The sequence below is a fragment of the Ursus maritimus genome, unplaced genomic scaffold, assembly GCF_017311325.1.
Source record: "Ursus maritimus isolate PB19 unplaced genomic scaffold, ASM1731132v1 scaffold_32, whole genome shotgun sequence".
Lineage (NCBI taxonomy): Eukaryota > Metazoa > Chordata > Mammalia > Carnivora > Ursidae > Ursus > Ursus maritimus.
In genome coordinates this window covers 8166042-8186056 of record NW_024425786.1, presented here as the reverse complement: position 1 = coordinate 8186056, position 20015 = coordinate 8166042, and the positions used below count along the sequence as shown (strand labels likewise).

The 20015-nt window shown below is 47.8% G+C and overlaps 2 protein-coding genes across 2 annotated transcripts in view; one reads left to right on the top strand and one right to left on the bottom strand.

Annotated features, from left to right (window-relative positions):
• MTOR (mechanistic target of rapamycin kinase) overlaps positions 1–20015 on the top strand; it is a 120528-nt gene that overhangs the window by 38745 nt on the left and 61768 nt on the right. The window contains exons 20-27 of the mRNA XM_008694734.2: positions 527–694; positions 1190–1302; positions 1623–1785; positions 2950–3042; positions 3729–3875; positions 7786–7928; positions 10308–10470; positions 10602–10747. Coding sequence (XP_008692956.2) covers positions 527–694; positions 1190–1302; positions 1623–1785; positions 2950–3042; positions 3729–3875; positions 7786–7928; positions 10308–10470; positions 10602–10747 — 1136 coding nt within the window. The remainder of the gene's footprint in view (positions 1–526; positions 695–1189; positions 1303–1622; positions 1786–2949; positions 3043–3728; positions 3876–7785; positions 7929–10307; positions 10471–10601; positions 10748–20015) is intronic.
• ANGPTL7 (angiopoietin like 7) overlaps positions 16773–20015 on the bottom strand; it is a 7172-nt gene continuing 3929 nt past the window's right edge. Inside the window, exons 4-5 of the mRNA XM_040645769.1 lie at positions 19213–19411; positions 16773–18980 (exon numbers count right to left, since the gene is read on the bottom strand). Of these exons, the coding sequence (XP_040501703.1) occupies positions 18811–18980; positions 19213–19411 (369 nt within the window). The 3' untranslated portion in view covers positions 16773–18810. The remainder of the gene's footprint in view (positions 18981–19212; positions 19412–20015) is intronic.

The following is a 20015-nucleotide window of genomic DNA, read 5'->3' as shown; positions in this document are numbered from 1 at the left end:
ATGCGTTCGGTGGCTGGACTATGCCAGGTGCTGTGCTAGGTTCTGGGGAGACAGAGATGGCTCAAAGGGGTTCCTTGCCCTTAACTAGTTTACAGTCTAGTAGAGAGAAGGTGGCAAAGAAAATAAAGTTACTACAGGTGCTAGAAGAGAAGGGGGCAGAGGGATCCAAAGTGTGTAATGGAAGGAGAACAGGAAAGCCTTCATGGAAGTGAGGCTTGAGCTGGTCTAGAAACTCAGATAGGGCTTAGCTGAGCAAGAGTTGAGATTCTAGGCAGAGCTCAGCACAAGCAAAGTACAGAGGCGAGAAGGAGCCTGGTACATTCGGGGAAATGCCATTTAATTTGTTCACTGTGACTGTGACCTAGGATACAAAGAGGCCCAGGGAGAGGGGGCTGGGGAAGGAGTCTCTCTTGGGGCACACTGTGCTCACTACAGTTTTGCTTCTTTTGGGCTATCTCTGCTCCTTGATTCCTAGTTCAGCTGAAGAGCACCTGGCTTTGCTTCTCTCTCTCTTCCTTGTTTATAGGAATTCTGGGTCATGAACACCTCGATCCAGAGCACAATCATCCTTCTCATTGAGCAAATAGTGGTAGCTCTTGGGGGTGAATTTAAGCTCTACCTGCCCCAGCTGATCCCACACATGCTACGCGTCTTCATGCATGACAACAGCCCAGGCCGCATCGTCTCCATCAAGGTGAGTCCAGAAGGGTGTCCTCTAGAGAGTTTGCCAGCATCCATCAGAGTCCAGGGATGATCAGCTAAGAGGCAAGACCCTGTTCGGAGTGACAGGATGGTGCTCGATCCATAAGATCAAGTCCAAAGAATGCTAATACCCGATGTGTGCAGTTGATAGGATGTTTACAGTCCTCTCTCGATTGGCCTTATGTTTTCTCTCTTTTATTGGATTATTCTTGGTAAATGTTTTATCCCCGACCCGTTCTCTCTGTTATCTAGCAACTGATTCCTTATCCGTTGAAATAAGCTCAGAGAAAGCAAAATAATACACAAGCAAAATAAAATGGGAAGGGGAAGTGCCACCAAATGAATGTGGCTCAAGGCCACTTACTGAAGGCTTTTCAGAGTCCCCACAGAATTCAGAGTTTCCCACACCCTTGCCCCACTCCATGTGCTTAGATACTTGGTACCTGCCTGTATTTGTTCATCTCCAGGCTTTTGCTCCCTTTTGCAGCTGTTGGCCGCCATCCAGCTGTTTGGCGCCAACCTGGATGACTATCTGCATTTGTTGTTGCCCCCTATCGTGAAGCTGTTTGACGCCCCGGAAGTCCCCCTGCCATCTCGGAAGTAAGCACCTGCACTTTGGGACTAAGCAGCTGTCAAGGTTTTCACGTTTTGTTAAAAATGTCCTTTTCTCAAGTTACCAGGCCATCTTCCCGTTTTTTTTTGTTACCTCCGCTCTCTTTATTTTAGTCCAGAAATGCCCCAGGCTTCTGGAAATCTTAACCATCCCTATCCCACTGGGACATATGTTGGATCCATGTCACCCGAGGTACCTCCGAGGCCGTGCCTTCCCATTTGGTGCTGATTGTTAAGATAACCCTCAGCCACTTCTCGTACTTTGGGACCATGTGTTAACAATTATCGCATGTCCATGATTATTGTAGGGCAGCATTAGAGACAGTGGACCGCCTGACAGAGTCCCTGGACTTCACTGACTACGCCTCCCGGATCATTCATCCGATTGTTCGAACGCTGGACCAGAGCCCGGAACTGCGTCCCACGGCCATGGACACGTTGTCTTCGCTGGTCTTCCAACTGGGGAAGAAGGTGAGGCAGGAGTCCTACACAGCCGTGCTCTTCTGCCTGGCTTGGGGAAGATGACTTTGTCTGTGAACGTCTCTATTTGTTAGTCTGTAGCTCTCAACTGCCTTCAAAGAACTAGGAATTATTTGCTTTTTTTGTCCCTTCCTTTATTTAGCAAGTATTTCTCGAGCCATGTATGTGGGCTAAATGCTGTTCTGGGATAAAACAGTAAACAGAACGGTGTCCTTGTTCTCATGGAGCTTACATTCCAGTGAGGCAAAGCTAACAAACACAGTCTGTCTCATAAGAGCATAGAGTGAGTGGGGAGAGATGCTGTTTGTTTAGGGTGGACAGTGAAGACCTCTGATAAATTGACATCTGACCAGAGACCCAAATAAAGGTCTGAGCCCAGAGAGTTGGATGCTGGAGTAGAGTTGGAAGGAGTAGCAAATGCAAATGTGTGAGGAAGCAGCATGCTGGAAGGGTCCAAGGAACAGCAGGAAAGCAGTGTGGCTTCAGAGGAGGGAGCTGGGCGGGGTGGGGAAGGCTTGGAGTTCAGGTCGTAGAGGTAAGGTGGGGCTGGGATGGGACGTAGAGACTAGGTGCTGTAGGCCAGTGGTTCTCAGATGTCCCTGGACAGTATCTGCATAGCTGGGAACCTGTTAGAAATGTAGATTCTCAGGCCCATGCCCAGACCTAAACCATAAACTGGCTGTGGAGCCCAGCAGTCTCTGGTTTCATAAACTCTCCAGGTGATTCCAGTGCCCACAGAAGTTTGCACATCATTGCTGTGGGCCATTGTAAGTACTTGGGCTTTTACTCTGAGCAAGACTAGATGTTCTGGAGGAGCTTGATCGCAGGAATACTGTGGTCTGACCTGGTGACTCACAGTGCTGTGTGGAAGAGCAGACCAGGCCAAGAGTGGGAGCAGAGAGAGCGGTCAGAGGCCATCACAGTAACCCAGATGGAAGGGGATGGGGACTCGGATTGTAGCGGGGTGTGTGTCTGTGTGTGTGTACGTGTGTGTGCGCGTGCATGTGAGAGAGAGACAGACGGGTGATTCTTCTGAATAACACAGAGCCACCCCAAACCCAGGAGAACTAGCTATAACTAGCGGTGGTGGTAGTCTTTTATCTGCCTCCCACTCTGCAGAGTAACTTTTCCGACCTCTTCTCTCTCCTTCGACAGTACCAAATTTTCATTCCAATGGTGAATAAAGTCCTGGTGCGACACCGAATCAACCATCAGCGCTACGACGTCCTCATCTGCAGAATCGTCAAGGTGAACTGCGGTCGGTTTCTGTCCCAAAGTCCCCCGCTGTCTCTCCTCATGGATATGGGATCACATCTGGCTTTTTAGCTCCAGACTAGCGATGGGCAAACAGTTTCTGTAAAGATAGCAGGTTTTCTCAGCTCTGTAGGCAGCCTGGGCTCTGAGGCAGTGACTGGGCCCTGCCGCCTGAAAGCAGCTGCCCGCTCATGGAAGAGCGTGAGCCTGGCCGCCTGCCTGTGCGCTGCACTGAGGGACACCACGGGGTGCTTCTCGAATAGCTTGCATGTGCTACAAAATTGTCATCTTCCTTTGATTTTTTTTTTCCCCCAATCATTTGAAAATACAGAAACCCGTCTTGGCTCCCAGGCCACACAAAGCCAGCCAGTGGGCTCTTTGCCCCCTGGCTCGTAGCACTTGGTCCCTTGGATCACTGCCCATAGTGTTAGCTTTGCCAGCTGCGTGCTCATCGTACAGAGTCAGTGCTGTCACTGACCGAGAGTGACCAGCAAAGAGGGGTCTGCAGTGGGGAATGTAGCCCACCTGTGGTTCATTTTGTCCACGCATGTAACTTTTTCCTTCCTGTTGACATCCTGACCTTTCCAGAAGGTGTGACCCTCCTAAGGTTTGAGGGGGTTTTCTAAACTGGGAGGACCCTAGCGGAGTTGTGGGGTTTTTCTGTAAATCTCTGGTTGCAGGGATACACCCTTGCTGATGAAGAAGAGGACCCTTTGATTTACCAGCATCGAATGCTGAGGAGTGGCCAGGGGGATGCATTGGCTAGTGGGCCAGTAGAAACAGGGCCCATGAAGAAACTGCATGTCAGCACCATCAACCTCCAAAAGGCAAGTCCGTAATTTCCGGAGGGGACTTGGGAAGGAGAGCCCCGCTCTTCTCTCTCGTTCAGAACTCTTAGCTCTTGCTACCATTAGTTTAAAACAACCAAAGACCAGCCCAACCATTTTTCTGAAACTCTAGCTACCCTGAACTTAGGTCATTTTGTCTTTTTCCAGGTGTCCAAATTACACATTTTTAAAAATAAAGGATAATTGTAGAACGAAGCTCTGAGGTTCCTTGGAGCTTTCATAGTAGAATCCTTTGTTATAAATAACATTCTTATTTTTCACATGAATGGAACAAAGCCAGTGAGCCCCCTAGTTAGCACTGAGACTGTGCCAGCCCTTTAAAGCAGTGCTTCTCAGACTCCTGAGACTCACGGGGCTTACTGACTGCTGGGGGCTGGCGAAGATGCTTGTTTGAATGGGGGCAGTCCGAGGTCAGGCCTACATTCTGTATTTCCACCAAAGTCCTATGTAATGCCAGTGCTACCGGTCCAGGGACCACACTTTGAGTAGCAAGTTTTCAGATCTTTGCAAATAAATACTGAGTTCTCTCTGCTGACAAAAGCCTGGGATATAACAGCTTCTCACCACGTATGCCACCAGCCATCCATTTAAAAACAGGCAGTTCCAAAGCATCGCTAGTAGATCTGAGCAGAGTAATCGTAGTTATGTCACCGACTTTTAAATAAATATACCACGTTGCTTATTTCCCACGTTTTGCATTAGTGTTAGTGCTTCTGGTGACTGTGAGCAGCTCCCTGTTTGGAGTTCAATGTGGTGGTATTCTTCCTCTGTTAGCGGTTGACCCACAGCAGCTGCACTTGAAGGATAGCAGTGGACCGAGATAGAGAACTGGGCAGGACTGGATCCCTGCTGACTTGTTCTCTTCTTTTGGCCAAGCCCATAAAGATTTGAGCACAGACCTGTGTGTGTGTGTGTGTGTGTGTGTGTGTGTGTGTGTGTTTGTGTGTATGTGTGTGTGTTCACACACAGCTGGGGACCACTGGGGCTTATCGTTGACTGTTGAACCAGCCTTCACCCACATACGCAGCTGTAAAGTAGCCGCCGCCGAGAAGGGTTGGGTGATTTATGAGGGAAGTGGTGAAAGACCCCTGGGGCAGGAGCGATGCTGCTTTCCCTCCGTGGAGTGTGCCACTGCTAGTCCAAGACTGCAGGAGAAGAAGGCCACCGGGCACCCGTTGAGGCCACCCTGCTGACACCTCACCCTTCAGGGAGGGGCCGGGCAGAGAAGCCACATGCACATTTCTACCCAGATGTTTTCCACCTACCTGGGTTCAGAATGTCCTTCCAAGCAGGCAGCTGTCCACCCTCTTAGAGCCGTGTCCTGACTATTTTAGGGAACTCCCCGGTAGTCTAGGTTGCTTCCAGGAAGGTTTGCTTTCTACCCAGGACTTGGAAAAAGAAGCATGACCTTTGCCAAACAGAAAAAAAAGAGTCTCTAGTGTATCTCACCTGAGAGAACAGATCCAATCCAGGAACCCTAAGCAGAATCTCCAGTGCGGACTCTCAGCCCCGTTTGGACTTCCACACACTCGCGGGCAGGTAACTCGGGGTCGGTGCAGCGACCAGTCTGACCCGCTTTCAGAGCAGCAGCGCGCCACCTCGGTCACCTTTCTCCTGCCAATGCTAACGGGGGAGTTACACGGGGCAGGAAACGTAGAAACCGTTCGTCCGTACCTCCGTAGTGCCTGCCAGGGTTTTCGGCGCTTTCCCGTCTGAGGAGAAGCTCTCTGGGCTTACCTTCTGATGAATAGGCTGGCGTTCTGTCAGCGAGCGCCGGCCCCACCGGAGGAGGCGGGCAGCTGTGCTGGTGGCGGAAGGCAACCGGCTGGTGGTGACACAGTCACCGCAGAATCCAGAGAAGCGAGAGAGGATTAGGTTTTAAATGAAAGAACAGCAGGGAAGGGCCCACATGGGGGACTTACCCTGTTTGATAGATCGTGCAGTTGTCTGTGAAGCTAAGATTTCCGGAGACTTCTTTGCTACCATTTCTGAAACGGTGACAGTAATAGCACTGACAACTGCCAACATCTGTGGGGTGCTTTCCACGTGTCAGGCACTGATGTGAGCACGTTACGTATATTGACTCATTTACCCTTCACCCTGTGAGTTAGGTGCTGTCGTTACTGTCGGCATTTTGCAGAGATACGGATGTTGAGGCCCAGTGATTTGCCCAGAGTCAGCTGGCTAAGTGGTGGAGCCAGGGTTTGACCAAGGTAGCATGACTACAGAGCCCAGTTTCTTCACCACTGTGCTGAACTGCCTCCGCCTTACCCAGGCTCAGCCTCACAGCACTAGAGGGAGAAGACCTTCGTGATTCTCCCTTGTGTATGTGTACCACTTTTGAAATGCCGTGCGCTATAGAGCGGCTATCCGGAGACCCTTCGTGTAGGGATAGAAAAGGACTTGCTGTTGCTATTTTGTTCAACAGAACAAAGTTTAAAAGCCAAGTAACTAGTGTCACTGTTCCTCCTGGTTCAGGGTGCTCATTGTATCGTCAGAACCATCGACATAATTTTTCAGTTTGCCCCTTAACGTCTCTACTTCACTTTCTGACATAAAACAGTAGTTTGGATGGTATCACTCATTTCTAACTCATCAGAAGCCGCAGCAGATCTCCAGTTTATCCCAGGGCAGTGATGGGTTGAGTCATCGATAGTTAGGCGGTATAGCACACAGGGATCTCTAACACTCCCTGGACCACTTCCTTGGAGAACCTCTGCTCTGACTTACTCAGTTTCCCTAGTTTAGGGAGGACACATGTCTATTCTGCTGGAAAAAAAGAATGTATTTTCAAAGTTAGGGCTAGGCCAGCTCAAAGAGATGTTGTTTTGGTAATAAGAGCAACCATTTTTGCTCATCTCTTCCAGCTGGCCTCTCTAGATATGTCATCCCTTGATGCAGGAGATGGAGGCTCAGATGCAGCACACGAGTAATTTGCCCAGAGTGCTGCAGCTGGCAAGCGACAGAGCCAGGATTCCAACTGGTCTTCCTGACTTCACAGGAATAGGCGCTTACAGAAGCACTAACTTCGTGCCGAGCGCTGGTATAAATCTGTGACACACATTAACTTAATTAATCCTGAAAACACGCTGGGAGGTGGAACTATGGTCCTCATTTTACAAGTGAGGAAACAGGCCCAAGAGAAGAGAAGTAACTGGCCCAAGGTCAGACAGCCAGTGAGTTCGATAAGAGCCATTTGACCTCAGGCCGTGGAGCTCCAGAGTGCAGCTGGGGCCACGACACTGTCCTGCCCGTCTCCAGAGCCTGGGTCTTCCCATCCACCTCCCTCTGCTTCCCCTGGCCGGAATTCTTGATGCCTGGAATGCTCAGAGTGTTGAGGAGTGTTGGAGGGGATAAATCAGAAAGTAAAAATTAAATCTGTTCAACTCCTTTTGTCTCCTTCCACCAGTGCCGTGTGCTCTGGGCTCTGGCTCGCCTGAGTGTAATGCGATTCACGGTGCTGTGAACCTGACCATTTTCCCTCTCCCTCTACGACTCTTTGCTGTCGAATGAGCCGGTGTCCTAATGCAGAGTGCCCAGGGCCCGTCACACACTGCAGGGGCCATTAGGCTTTGTTGAAGGCACCCTGTGTGTGACAGGCCCATCCATTCTGCGTCTGTAGAGCTTTCTGCTTTGCTGATAGAGTCCAGCACAAATGATTTGTAAAACAGTCATTTTTTCTATATCGTGCTCTATTCCAGAGGTTGCTACTTTTGTTTTATGGCTTCTAATTAAATGTTACTCTTTTATATTTGTGCTCTGAGGGAATTTTGTCGTGAGAGGTATGATTTTATAAATCAAAGACAGAATAATCATTAAATAGACGAGGGCTCTTGACAGTTGACCCTGGAAGCTGATGGTTTTCCATTGTCTCCTGGGGGGATTACAGGCCTGGGGAGCTGCCAGAAGGGTCTCCAAAGATGACTGGCTGGAATGGCTGAGGCGGCTGAGTCTGGAGCTCCTGAAGGACTCCTCGTCGCCTTCCCTGCGCTCGTGCTGGGCCCTGGCTCAGGCCTACAACCCAATGGCCAGGTGCGTCCCCCCCTTCAGGATGGGATCAAGAGGATCGGCACAGAGAAGATGATACATAAGAATTCTTTCTTATCGGCGATAATTGTAAAAAGGGCTGGTATTTTTAATTTTGCCAACTTGCTGAGGGAAAAAAAAAAGAAAAAGCAGATTGAACAAGGTCATGTTATAGGAAAAGCAAGCATCTTAACCTTGCTAGGAGACCTTTCCTTAGTAGGTTTGGGTCTAAAATTTTAATTACAAAGTCATTTATAGCTCTGAAAAGAACTATGTAATGGTGTAGTATAACTGCTTTCCAAAATAATGAACTCTAATTATTTACTGCTGTATTACAAATACCCCCCAGACTTAACTGGTCTTAAACAACAACAGTCGTTTGTTTTGCTCCTGAATCTGCAATTTGGAAGTGACCTGTGGGGACAGCTTGTCTCTGCTTCAGTGTCGGTGGGGGTGTGTGTCCAGGGCTAGAGGACCCACTTCAGCATGGTGCATTCACATGTCTGGCAGGTTGGGGCTTTCAAATGGGAACTGCCCTGACTAGGGGCCTTGGTTCCTCTCCATGTGGGCCATTCTGTGGGGTGCTTGGGCTTCCTCACAGAATACTGGCAGGTTTTCAAGAGTGAACGTCCCCAAGGGAACGAGGCAGAGGTATATGGTATTTGTATGAGCTGGCCTTGGAAGTCACGCAGTATCGCTTCTGCCACACTCTGTTGTTCAAGACAGTCCCAGAAGCCCACTCAGATTCAAGGGAAGGAGATATGGATGCCATCTTTTGATAGGAAGATTCTAGAAGAGCACGTGGAACAGGAGATACTGCTGCAGCCATCTTCAGAAAATAGAATTTGCCATAAAATAATACTGTTTTAAATAATAAATCTTAAGTCATTAAAGATTTGGTTTATAATCTTTGCATAATGGAGGTTTACAGTATAACGTAAATAAATGAGATGGGATACAAAACTATGGAAGTGTGTGATTTCAACTGTTAAAAACACACGTACATGGAAGAAGACTAGAAAGTAATAGAGCAGTGATTAAGTTGGAAGGTCTAAGGAGTATTTTCTTTATTCTTTTTCCCGTTTTCCAAATTTGTCTACAATGGATGATTATTATTTATAATGAGGCATAAAATGGTATTTTTTTATGCTTTAAAAATAGTTCCTAGGAGTTCCCTGACTCGACAGTGTGCAGATCTCATATGCTCAGCTGACATAGCGTACCTCTCTTCTGCTCCAAGTCACTTCTGAGCACAATGTCAAAAGAGGCTTGTGATAGACATGCACATATGTGTTTATTCCCGTGCTGCCAGATGTGCTCATTTGGGATCCAGTGTGGCTGGGGATGTAGGCCAGAAAGTTTATTTCTTAACTTACACAGGACTTCTTTTGGTCTTCATGTTATCCTTTGCATTTCAAATTTTGCCTTTTCCAGCAGATTCCAAAATTATATACATTGGTCTGGCTTAACCTTTTTAATGTGTAATAGGAAGTATGTGTAGAGACATTGAATGCTTAACCCGTACATGATAAGTGTATCTTCAGTTTCCAACCCCCTTCCCCCAACATTCACCAAAAAAGAGGGGATGGGATTAAAGTTCAGATATTGGGCATAGCAAATATGCCAGTCCAGGTGATGCTTTAATGATTGAAAATAGGTTGTAGTAATCTTAGCAATGGCACCTCTGGCTCTAGGTCTTGTGAGTCTCCAGCAGTTGCACTGGCTTGGAGAATTTATGGATCAGGATTCCATCTCCTAACACTTCTAGTTTCTTAAGTTGTGTTGTCGTGTTGTTTAAGATCAGCTAAGGGTTCTGGTTATATTTTGAAAAGCAGTGACAAGTGCTGCCTTTGCCACTTCCAGTCTCACTTGAGAAGCATCCCAAGAATCCTTTGAAGATGATTCTATTCTGAATCTGTTAATGCCAGCTCCTATGTTAGAAGTCCCCCTTCTGTTCATCCCCTCCTGTGAAGAGAAAAGATGGAAGACCTACCAAGAAGTATGCCTGGGGAGACAGGTTATTTAGCTCTGCTCTTCCTTCTCCTCCCTCGCCCTCACACGGCGTCCCGTGTAGCACAGCGTCTATACCTGAGCTGTAAAATCAGTAGTCATTAGCCACGCATGGTTGCGTTGAGGTAATTCAATTAAATAAAACTTAAAATTCCGTTCCTCAGTCACACTTAGCACGGTTCAAGTACTCAGTGACTAATAGCTACCGTATTAGATAGGAAAGATAGACCATTCCTAGCAAGTTCTGTTGGACAGCAGTGGTCTGTATGAGCAAAATCAGTGATGCCAGGAGTAGGTTGATAAGTGACTTTGTGGCACCAGGCAGAGGCACGAGAGGCATTTCCAACATCTTTTTCCACTCCTCTCTGCCTTCAGGGATCTTTTTAATGCCGCATTTGTGTCCTGCTGGTCTGAACTGAATGAAGACCAGCAGGATGAACTCATCAGAAGCATCGAGTTGGCCCTCACCTCGCAGGACATCGCTGAAGTCACGCAGACCCTCTTAAACTTGGCTGAATTCATGGAACACAGTGACAAGGTGAGACTTTGCCCCACCATCCAGATGGAGCCCGACAGAAAATGGGCAGGAGGGGAGAAGCCCCCAGGCAGCCTACTCCCGTTCATGCCCGGCTGCTGTTTTCCTATGCTGTGTGTTCTGCTCTGTCTTAGGGCCCTCTGCCATTGAGAGACGACAATGGCATCGTCCTGCTGGGTGAGAGGGCTGCCAAGTGCCGAGCATATGCCAAAGCACTCCACTACAAAGAACTGGAGTTCCAGAAAGGTCCCACCCCTGCCATCCTAGAGTCTCTCATCAGGTAGGCTCTAAACCCTTTTTAATTGCTGCCTTCATCTGAAATGACCTCTGTCCCCTGACTGCCTGCTGCCAGATCACGACTCACGTGGAGACTTCTTCTCTGTGAAGTCTGCCGTCGGGTCCGGCCAACACATTTAAATGAGACGCGGTTGCAGATGGCTTTCCCCACTCTTGGAGCCGTAATTGGCATTTCTGTTGACCCTCAGTACACGGGCTCCCGTTGTTTTCCAACCTGTGCTGGCTTGTCCCAGTGACATCAGTCCCGAAGCAGTTCTGAGGCAGCAGCAGCCTAGGAGCGATAGATGTTAACGCCCGGGTTCGATCGCACTCTCGGGTCGGAGTAGGAAGTACTGGTTGCGGTGCCTCAAAGGCCTCTGGGGTTTTACTGCCCGAGTCCTCGTCCTCTGGCGTTCTGCGAATAGCACAGGCAGAGCGAAGTCTGAGATTCAGTGATCTTTTCCCTGGCTTTGACTACGTTCTCTCCTCTGCTAAGATGGTTTTGAGTCTTCTGGGTATGGAAAAAATAGGTTGTTTAATCAATTTTCTGCTGTTATGAAATTAGAAGCAGCCTCAAATGTTAGCTCCAGCTCCCAGAGAACTGTTTGCTTCCCCTAATGAGTATCAGAGAATATTAACTCTGGGATCTAATTATCTTCATGTAGATGCTAACATGGTTGATTATTTCACTACAGATAGTTGAGGGGAAAGTCAGCCAGCTAATAAGTACCTCCTTTGTGGCTGAAACAGTCTGCTGTGTATGGCCCTTCTTCCATTTGAGGGAATCATCAAATGGCCAGCTTCTCTGCCAACTCTGCCTTTGAGTAAATGCAAAAAGTTTTCCTATAAACACTTTAAAAAGTGACCAAAAAGGTAGAAATAGAATCGTATTTTTCCCAAATAAAGTGAGCTTTGAGAGACCGTTGATTTCTAGATGCCACAGTTATGAACATGCCATCCTATGGAGTAGCCTTCCATTTCTATTCAGGTTCAACAGATACGAAAACCTGCATTTCTTCCTCCCATCTCTGGCTTGGGTAAAACATCTTTCTTGATAATTGATAGAAAATCTGGCAGAGGAATATAGTAACTTCATGTCAAATAACTAGTTTTGCATGTTAATTTCCTTGCTGACCTTTTTTGTTTGACACCTCTCTGAAAGCCCCCTCGTCCCACCCCAGGGCTGTCCCCATATTTGAAAGAATCAGAGAAGCATTAATGTATATACACATGTGGAACAGGAAGATATAGTCAGAGCCCTGCAAAAATGTTCGAGAAGGCCATTAACCTCTTAAGCCAATATAACAGAAAATATGTCCCCAGAATTTCCTGCAAACTGATCTTGACTTTAAGCACAAACCAGTGGGAGCCTGTGCTTCCAGTCAGAGCCAGGGCTCTGAGCCGTGTGGTTTTGTCCCAGCCTGACTGAGCTCGCTTGCAGTGCTACCCCCTTCACTTGTCTTCCCATCTTCCCATTGTGCTTCTTTCTCCGTTTGTGGCTTTTCCTACTTGCTTTTGTGAAACTGCTTTTCCTAAGCACTATGGCAATGTCCTGCCATCATTGTCACCACAGAAAGTTTTAAGAAACAGCCTTAGACAAAGCTGCTCTTAGAGAATGTGTGTTCACCGCTACCCCAGTCCTCTGCGTAGGCCTCATGGAGACTCCTCCCCAGGGGTCACCACGGCGGGGAGTCGTATGTTCCTGAGTTACCACTTGGGTCCCATGTTGGAGGTGTTGCTCTTCGTAATAGATTGAGCTCCCTTCCTCACAGTGGCCACTGGGAAGCTCACAGCTCAGTCCTGGCCCACCTCTAACAGATACAGACCCCTGACCTCTTCTGTCTGCTGCCCTCCCTCCTTCCAGCTCTATTTTGTCTTTCCCACTCTTACTTTCCCTCCACTGGTTGCCCACTTTTTAAACGTTTATTCTAGTATATACATTTGAGTCAACTGCCTCAGATTCTCTTTGAAATAATCAGGTTAAATAATCAGGTTCATAAAAACATCTTTGCAAAGCTATTTCTTACTTTCGGTTTTTGTTTTAAAAAGCTGTGCTATGCTGACAGTTCTGTTCTCTTGCTACTGGATCCATCTGTCTGACTCCCTACCTATTGATGTTTTTACCTGTCTGCTCCAGGCCAGTTAAATCCCACGTTTCATCCTCCAAACCAGGCTAACACTGAGATAGTACAAACTACACCCATTTCCTCAAAGCTTGCACGTATCAGTAAGTGTAATTGCTTTTTAAGGGAGCAGAGGGCTAAAGGGTATAGAATTCTTTGTAAACATACACATGCAGACACACACACCTGGCTTTTACTTGGTTAGCCTGTAGCATTAAGGTAAGCGCTGGTGGCCTGCTGACTTAGACTGTGTGGGCCGCTGTAACAAATCACCATCAACTGGGGGGCTTCAGCGAACACTTCTCACAGTTCTGGAGGCTGGGAAGTCCAAGATCAGGGTGCCAGCACGGTTGAGTTCTGATGAGCACCCTCTTCCAGGTTTCCCAGTGGACGACTTCTATCTGTGTATTCAGGTGATAGAAAGCGGAGAACAAGCTCTTTGGGCTCTTTTTAATGAGGACTCTGATCCCATTCGTGAGGGCTCTACCCCCGTGCCTAATCACCTCCCAAAGACCTTACTTCCCACACTGGGGATTAGGCTTCAACATAGGAATATGGGGGGATATAAACATTCAGTCCACAGCATTCCTCCCCTGGCCCCCCAAAATGCATGTCCTTCTCAAATGTGAAATACATTCATTCCATCACAGCCACCCTGAAGTCTTAACCCATTCCAGGATCAGCTCTAAAGTGTCATGTAAATATCATCTAGGATAGGGATAGGGATGAGACTCTAGGTACTATTCATCCTGAGGCAAAATTTGTCTCCAGCTGCGAACCTGTGAAAACGAACCAACTTACATGCTTCCAGAATACACTGCTGGGGCAGTAAGAGGAGAGACATCCCCATTCCAAGAGAAATGGGGAAGAAGGAAAGGGTGACAGGTCCCAAGCAAGTCCAAAACCAAGCAAAGCAAACTTCATGAGCTCTCTAGACTTGGGAGTAATCCCTTTCAGCTGGATCCTCTGCCCTCCAAGCCCTCTGGGGGACGGTCCGCCTTCTAGACCCACTGGGGGAGAGGTCCTGACCCCGCAGCTCTGCCAAGCACATGTCCCTGCCTGTGGCTCTATCCCCACAGCTTTGGGCAGAGTCACCAGGCCTGTTAAAAGCGAGGCAGTGGTCCTCCTTTTTGAAAACAAGCAGGCAGCCCTGATGATCTCTGGACCACCTTTGGGATCTGTCTTTTCTCGGCTTGTGGAATGGTGCATGTTCACAGCCAAATAGCTCTGTAGTTCTGTCCTGTAAAATTCAAGGATTTCGACAGCCTTCCTTCATTCCTTCCTGTCTCTTTCCCCTTCTCTTCAGTTTCGTGGTTTTCCTGGTGGAGTAGCTGGTGTGGCCCGTGGTTCACATCACACTAATCCCCTTAGCAAAGCCTCACGTGCCCATACCCTCGTGTTCTCTTCCAAACACACGTGCTTGTCTCTTACAGTATGGGTGGGCTGAGAAGTTCCCACATCTTGAAGTTCTGGCTCCTTTTTGCTCAATCCACCTTCACGTTGCTTCTCTCTTCTCTCGTGTTACTGTAAGCAGGCGGGAGGAACCAGGCTGCCCCTCAGCACTTCGCTTAGCCATCTCCTCAGCTAATACCCAGTGTCACTGCTCGCAAGTTCTATCTTCCACAAAAGACTGGAACACAAACACGAGTCAGACAGATTATCTGCCACTTGATAACAAGAGTTGCCATTTCCATGTTATCTGATAACCGTTCCTCATTTCTGTCTGAGAACTCATCAGAATGGCCTTTATCCTCCGTATTCCTGCTACCGTTCTGTTCACGGTTACATAGGTGTTCTCTCAGAAGACAGAATCTCTCTCTCTAGCTCTCTTTTTCTTTTTGAGCTCTCACCAGCATGTGCCTGTGAGAGTCCATTTGTGTCGCTCTGTGCGTTCTCGAGTGCACACCTCAGAACTCACCCAGCCTCCGCCTGTCACCCTGTTCCAGAGCCGCCCCACGTCGTTACGTGTGTCTGGTGCAGCAGGACCTCACTTCTCAGTACCAGTTCCCTGCGTTAGTCAGTTTGGACCGCTGTCACAAAATACCACAAACCAGGGCCTGCAACATTCGTTTTGTGCAGTTCTGGGGGCTGGGAGGTCCACGGTCAGGGTCCAAGGTGCAGGTGAGCCCCCTCTTCCAGGTTGCCACACTGCCACCCTCTCACTGTGTCCTCTCATGGTGGAAAGCAAAGCACAGCTCTCTGGGGTGTCTTTCATCAGGGCCCCTATTCCATCCATGAGCCACTCCACCCTCGTGACCCAGTCACCTCCCAAAGGCCCCGCTTCCAAATACCGTCACTTTGGGGATTGGCCTCAACATAGGAATTTAAGGGGGACACACACATTCAGTCCATCGTACTTGCTTTTCTTTCTTTCTCACCTTACGTAGAAGAAAGGGTCTCATCAAAGCCAGGTGCTTTCACTGCCCAGCCCCTGACAAGTAATCCCATTTTTAAAAAATGTTCTGATTAAGATCAGCAGAATGAAAAGTAAAAACGGGGGCCAGTGCTTCCGAGGTGGACATGCAGCTCTTGTACCCTCTTCTCTCTCACATTGTAGAGGATGAAACAAAACGTTCTGTACATTCAGGGGTGACACTGAGCTCTCCTTTGGTTCCTGGCGGTTCTGTCCTCTTTTAAGGTGAGAGATTGTGCCGAGCTCATCTCTGAATCCTGAGTGTCCAACCTCAGCTGCCCCAGAAGGAGGTGCTTGAGGAGGAGTGGTTCTGCCCAGAATCCGCACACCATATGTTATGTGGCTGGGGTGTCCTGCTCTCCCCTTTCCCTCGGCCGCGCTCTCTGAGAAGTTCCCCCAGAAGGGTGAAGGGAGCCATAGATGCCAACTTAGAGCCTCAGTGTTTTGGGGGGTTGTTTGTTTTATGGTAACATTTTCTTCCTCAACATGAACGTTGTCACGGAATGTTTATCCTCTATTTACTCGATTGTGTATATGTAAAACTATGAGTAAATTTCAGCAGCTATAGGTTTTGATTAGTAAAGTTTAGATGCCTCCCCCCCGACTTTATTGAGGAATAATTAACAAATATAATTGTATATATTTAAAAGGTACAACATGATGCCTTGGTACACATTATGGAGTGATTCTCAAGCTGGAGAGCATTAACACGTCATCACCTCACACTGTTAACCTTTGTGTGTGATGAGAGCGCTTCAGACCTACTCTCAGCAGCTTTCAAACAGACGACGCTGTCTTCTCACTGTAGTCACTGTGCTGTATATTGGATCCTCAGAACCTCCTCCTCTTACAACTGAAAGTTTGTGCCCTTCAACCCCGTCTGCCCATTTCCCCATCTCTCCGCATCCCCTGGCAACCGTGCTTCTATTCTGTTTCTGTGAAATCAGGTGGTTGTTCTGGGGTTTTTTTTAAGATTCCACATGTAGGTGATACCATGCAGTATTTTTCTTTTTCTATCCTATTTCACTTAGTGTAATGCCCTCAGATTTGTCCATGTGGTCACAGATAACAGCATTTCCTTCTTTTTTATGGCTAAATAATGTTACTTTGTGTGTGTGTGTGTGACATTTTCTTTATCCGTTCATCTGTCACTGGACACAGGCTGTTTCCATGTCTTGGCTGTTGTGAATACTGATGCAGTAAACATGAGAGTGCCGATATCTCTTTGAGATACTGATTTCTTTTCCTTTGGATATATACCCAGAAGTGGAATTGCTGGATCATATGGGAGTTTTATTTCTAATTTTTTGATGAACTGCCAGACTTTTCCATAGTGGCTATACCATTTACATTCCCACCAGCAATGACAAGCGTTCCCTATTCTCCACATCCTTGCCAACACTTGCTGTCTCTTGCGTCTTTGATAACAGCCATTGTACCAGGTGTGAGGAGATAATCTCATTGGGTGGTTTTGGTTTGCATTTTCCTGATGAGGGGTGATGCTGAGTATGTTTTCATGTATCTAGTGGCCATTCCAAGAATGTCTTTTTTGGGAAAATGTCTATTCAGGTCCTTTACCCACTTTTTAATAGGACTATTTATTTTTTTGCTATTGAGTTATATGAATCCTTTATATATTTTGAATATTAACTCCTTACAAGGGGTTATAGGTAGCAGATCTGTTCTCCCATTCTGTAGGTTGCCTTTTCAATATACTGATTGTTTGCTGTGCAGAAGCTTTTTAGTTTGAGGCAGTCCCACTTGTTTATTGTAGCCTTTGGTGCCTAGAGCTTCAGGTGTTTTTTAGTTGTGGGGTTAGAGGAGATGAGAGAGAAAGAGAGAGAGAATTATTAGCTACTTCTGCCAGAGGCATTTGTGCTTTTCTTCCTCTTCTCTTAATCCCCTGATCTTTTTAACCTCCCTTTCCAGGCAGTATTGTGCTGGCTATTGGGCATCTCAGACTCCCTGCCTGCTTCAGGAAGTTTCTGTGTGAATACCTGTCCTGTGGGACGCCCTGCTCCAATGCACTTCTCTGCTCACTCTATTCCTTTGAAAATCCCCGAGTTCTTGTTTTTAAGGTTAAATAGGTTCCCAGCAAACCAAGGACTGTAAGTACAATAGGAAACACTGAATAAGAATAATGGCTTACCTCATACTGACTGGGTCAAGGGAATGGTTCTTTTTGTCGAGGAAAAAATGACTTCCTGATACTCAAAATTATTTGGCATCTGCTACGGCTAAAGATATGCTTCCTCTCTATGTGTTAGTTTGCTCAAGTAGAAAGGAAGAGTGTTGGTTTGCAAAGTATTTTGAGGCCGAGTGGTGGCACTGGGCTCCGCGGGGGTAAATCTGACCTCTCCCAGTGGCTGCTGCCCTTTTTGTCCGCCACCTTTTCGCTCTTTGGGTTCCTCCTCCTCTCTTGGTTTCCCTGACTGCAACAAAATCAGAATCTCTTTCTCACTGCTCACCGTCTGATTTTTCACTGAAGCTTTTTACCTTGCTCTAAATGATAACAGCAATAATTTAAAAACCAACAGGTTTCAAAAGAATTTATTGTAGAAGGAAAAAGAAACTTCGAATGTTTACAACATACTACAGTATTTTGTTTTTACAAAGCAAAATACTTATATACAGCATGAATTATTAACCATAGTGTCATCTACCTTCATTTTGCAGCCACTTTTTATAGATGAGTTTAAAGAGAAAGCTCCTTGAGCCCTTTTCTTACAAAGTAAAAAATAAAAATAGATATATCTATATTGACTGAACATTTTAAGGCAGTTTTGTGCAAGCATCCACAAGGGACTTCTCCCCACCCCCTGCTGGAATTCCCCAACCACCAGTAGACTTGTTTCTGCCATTCAGCACTGTACCCCAATTGAGGCAGAGCAGGGAGGTGCCAGAGGCCCGCCACCAGGCCTGGGTCCCCAGAGATCCCCCTGAGCAAGTCCAACCTGGCTCAGCCCACCACCAGTGGAATAATTTTTATCTTTAAAAAAAAAAAATAGGTAGACCGAAGGTAATTTCGTCGGATTTGACAAGTCATAACTCTCCACCACCACTCTCTTTCACGCCTTTCTCTAACACCCAAGATCTCTCCTTGAGGATCAAAACCACAGGGTTCTTTTTAGGCAAGGAGTCTGTTTTCTGCCCTCACATAACCCAGGCCTTCAACTGAATAGGTAAAGTGATATTTACTTTATTCATAATTACTTTTCTTTTGCAGAAAAATCAAGTGGAAAGGAGAAGCTTTTAGTGAGTCTGTCAGGGATCACAGGCAGAGAGAGCCCCCTCGGGCCAGCCCCCTGAGAAGTATGTGTGATAACCCATTATGTTCAAATAATTGGTCCCATTTAGGTAACACCTTTGTACTTCCATTTCATTGTGCTCCTTACAGCCTGACTCTCTCATTGGTGATTGTAGGCTATTTTCCATCCCTACCTTTCTCTCCCCTCTTCCTCCCTTTCCCCGTCCTCACCCAGCCTCCATTTGTCCCCATTTTTCCAGCCCTGCCCCACAGCAGGCCTCCACTTAGGGCTGGAAGTCTTCCGGGCGAATTTTCATCTCCACCCGTTTGAGGGAGTAGCTAGACCCGTGCCAGCCATACCAGGTGATGCCGTCCAGGTGCTTGTTGTGCTCGCCGAGGCGGTAGTACACTCCGTTGAGGTTGGAGTCTGTGCAGCAGTTGTACCAGTAGCCACCTGGCACGAGAAACAGATCGGGGCTGGGAAGCCGAGCTCGTCCTCCCCTTGGAAACAGCTGACAGACTAGACAGCAGGATTCATGAAGCTGCTTTTGGAACAGAGGCTAAGCAGTTAGAGCCAGTGTGCTAGAAAAAGTATCAGAGCCAGAAGAGCAGCTCTGTGGCTCTACATCCATTCTTCCCACAAGGGAATGTCCCCCTCTGCCCCCGCCAGCCCCCCCAGATCTCACCTTTGCGGAGTTGTGCACACTTGTCTAAGCAGTTGTCGTTGTCCTTGTCCTTGGTGCTGAAGGCCGTGTTGTTGTGGTAGACGAGGGCGTCGTTCCCCACGTTGCCACTGTAGTTTCCCAGGAAGAGGCGGTAGCTGTTCAGTTCATTGCCCAGGACGAAGCGGCTGTACTCCGCATAGCGCACGCTGCCCTCCCAGTCCTGTCAGGGAGGTCGCAGAGCCTTAGGGGAGCTGCAGCGGGGCTTCGCTCCCGCCTGTCCTGCCAATCTCCCCTCTCTCTGCTCGCAGCCGTGCATCCGGTTCCCGCTGCGGACCTAGCAAGACTTTCCTGCATGTTTGCCTTCAGTTGACTACACTAAGCTGGGAGTCAAAGAACCAGGCTCCTAGGTCACACGTCTCTCCTGAGTCCCCAGCTGGCCTTGATTAGCCTCTCTTGCTGTGGCCCTTTCCGCCCCTGCCTGGAAGGTGGAGGTGTATGTTTGGCTGCATCCCACTCGGAGATGTCCTAGAGTGGCTTGCGAAGAGAGCAGTGCTCCGAGGCCTTCCATGGCCCTCACGGTTTGTGCCCCAGGCCAGAGCAGGGACTGCCACGTTTCAGCCCCGCTGACTGGAATTCCTCTGCTCTGCCCCGAATCCAGCCTCTTATATATCTGCAACCTCGCTTTTGTGGAAACAAAACAAAACAAAAACAGGAAAAGGCCTCTTCCCCCTCAACTGTACTGCAACCTGCAGGAAAACCATCATAACAGATACACAAGCCTGTAGTGAACAAGAGTGGGAAAGCCCCCCCCCCCCCCCCCGCGA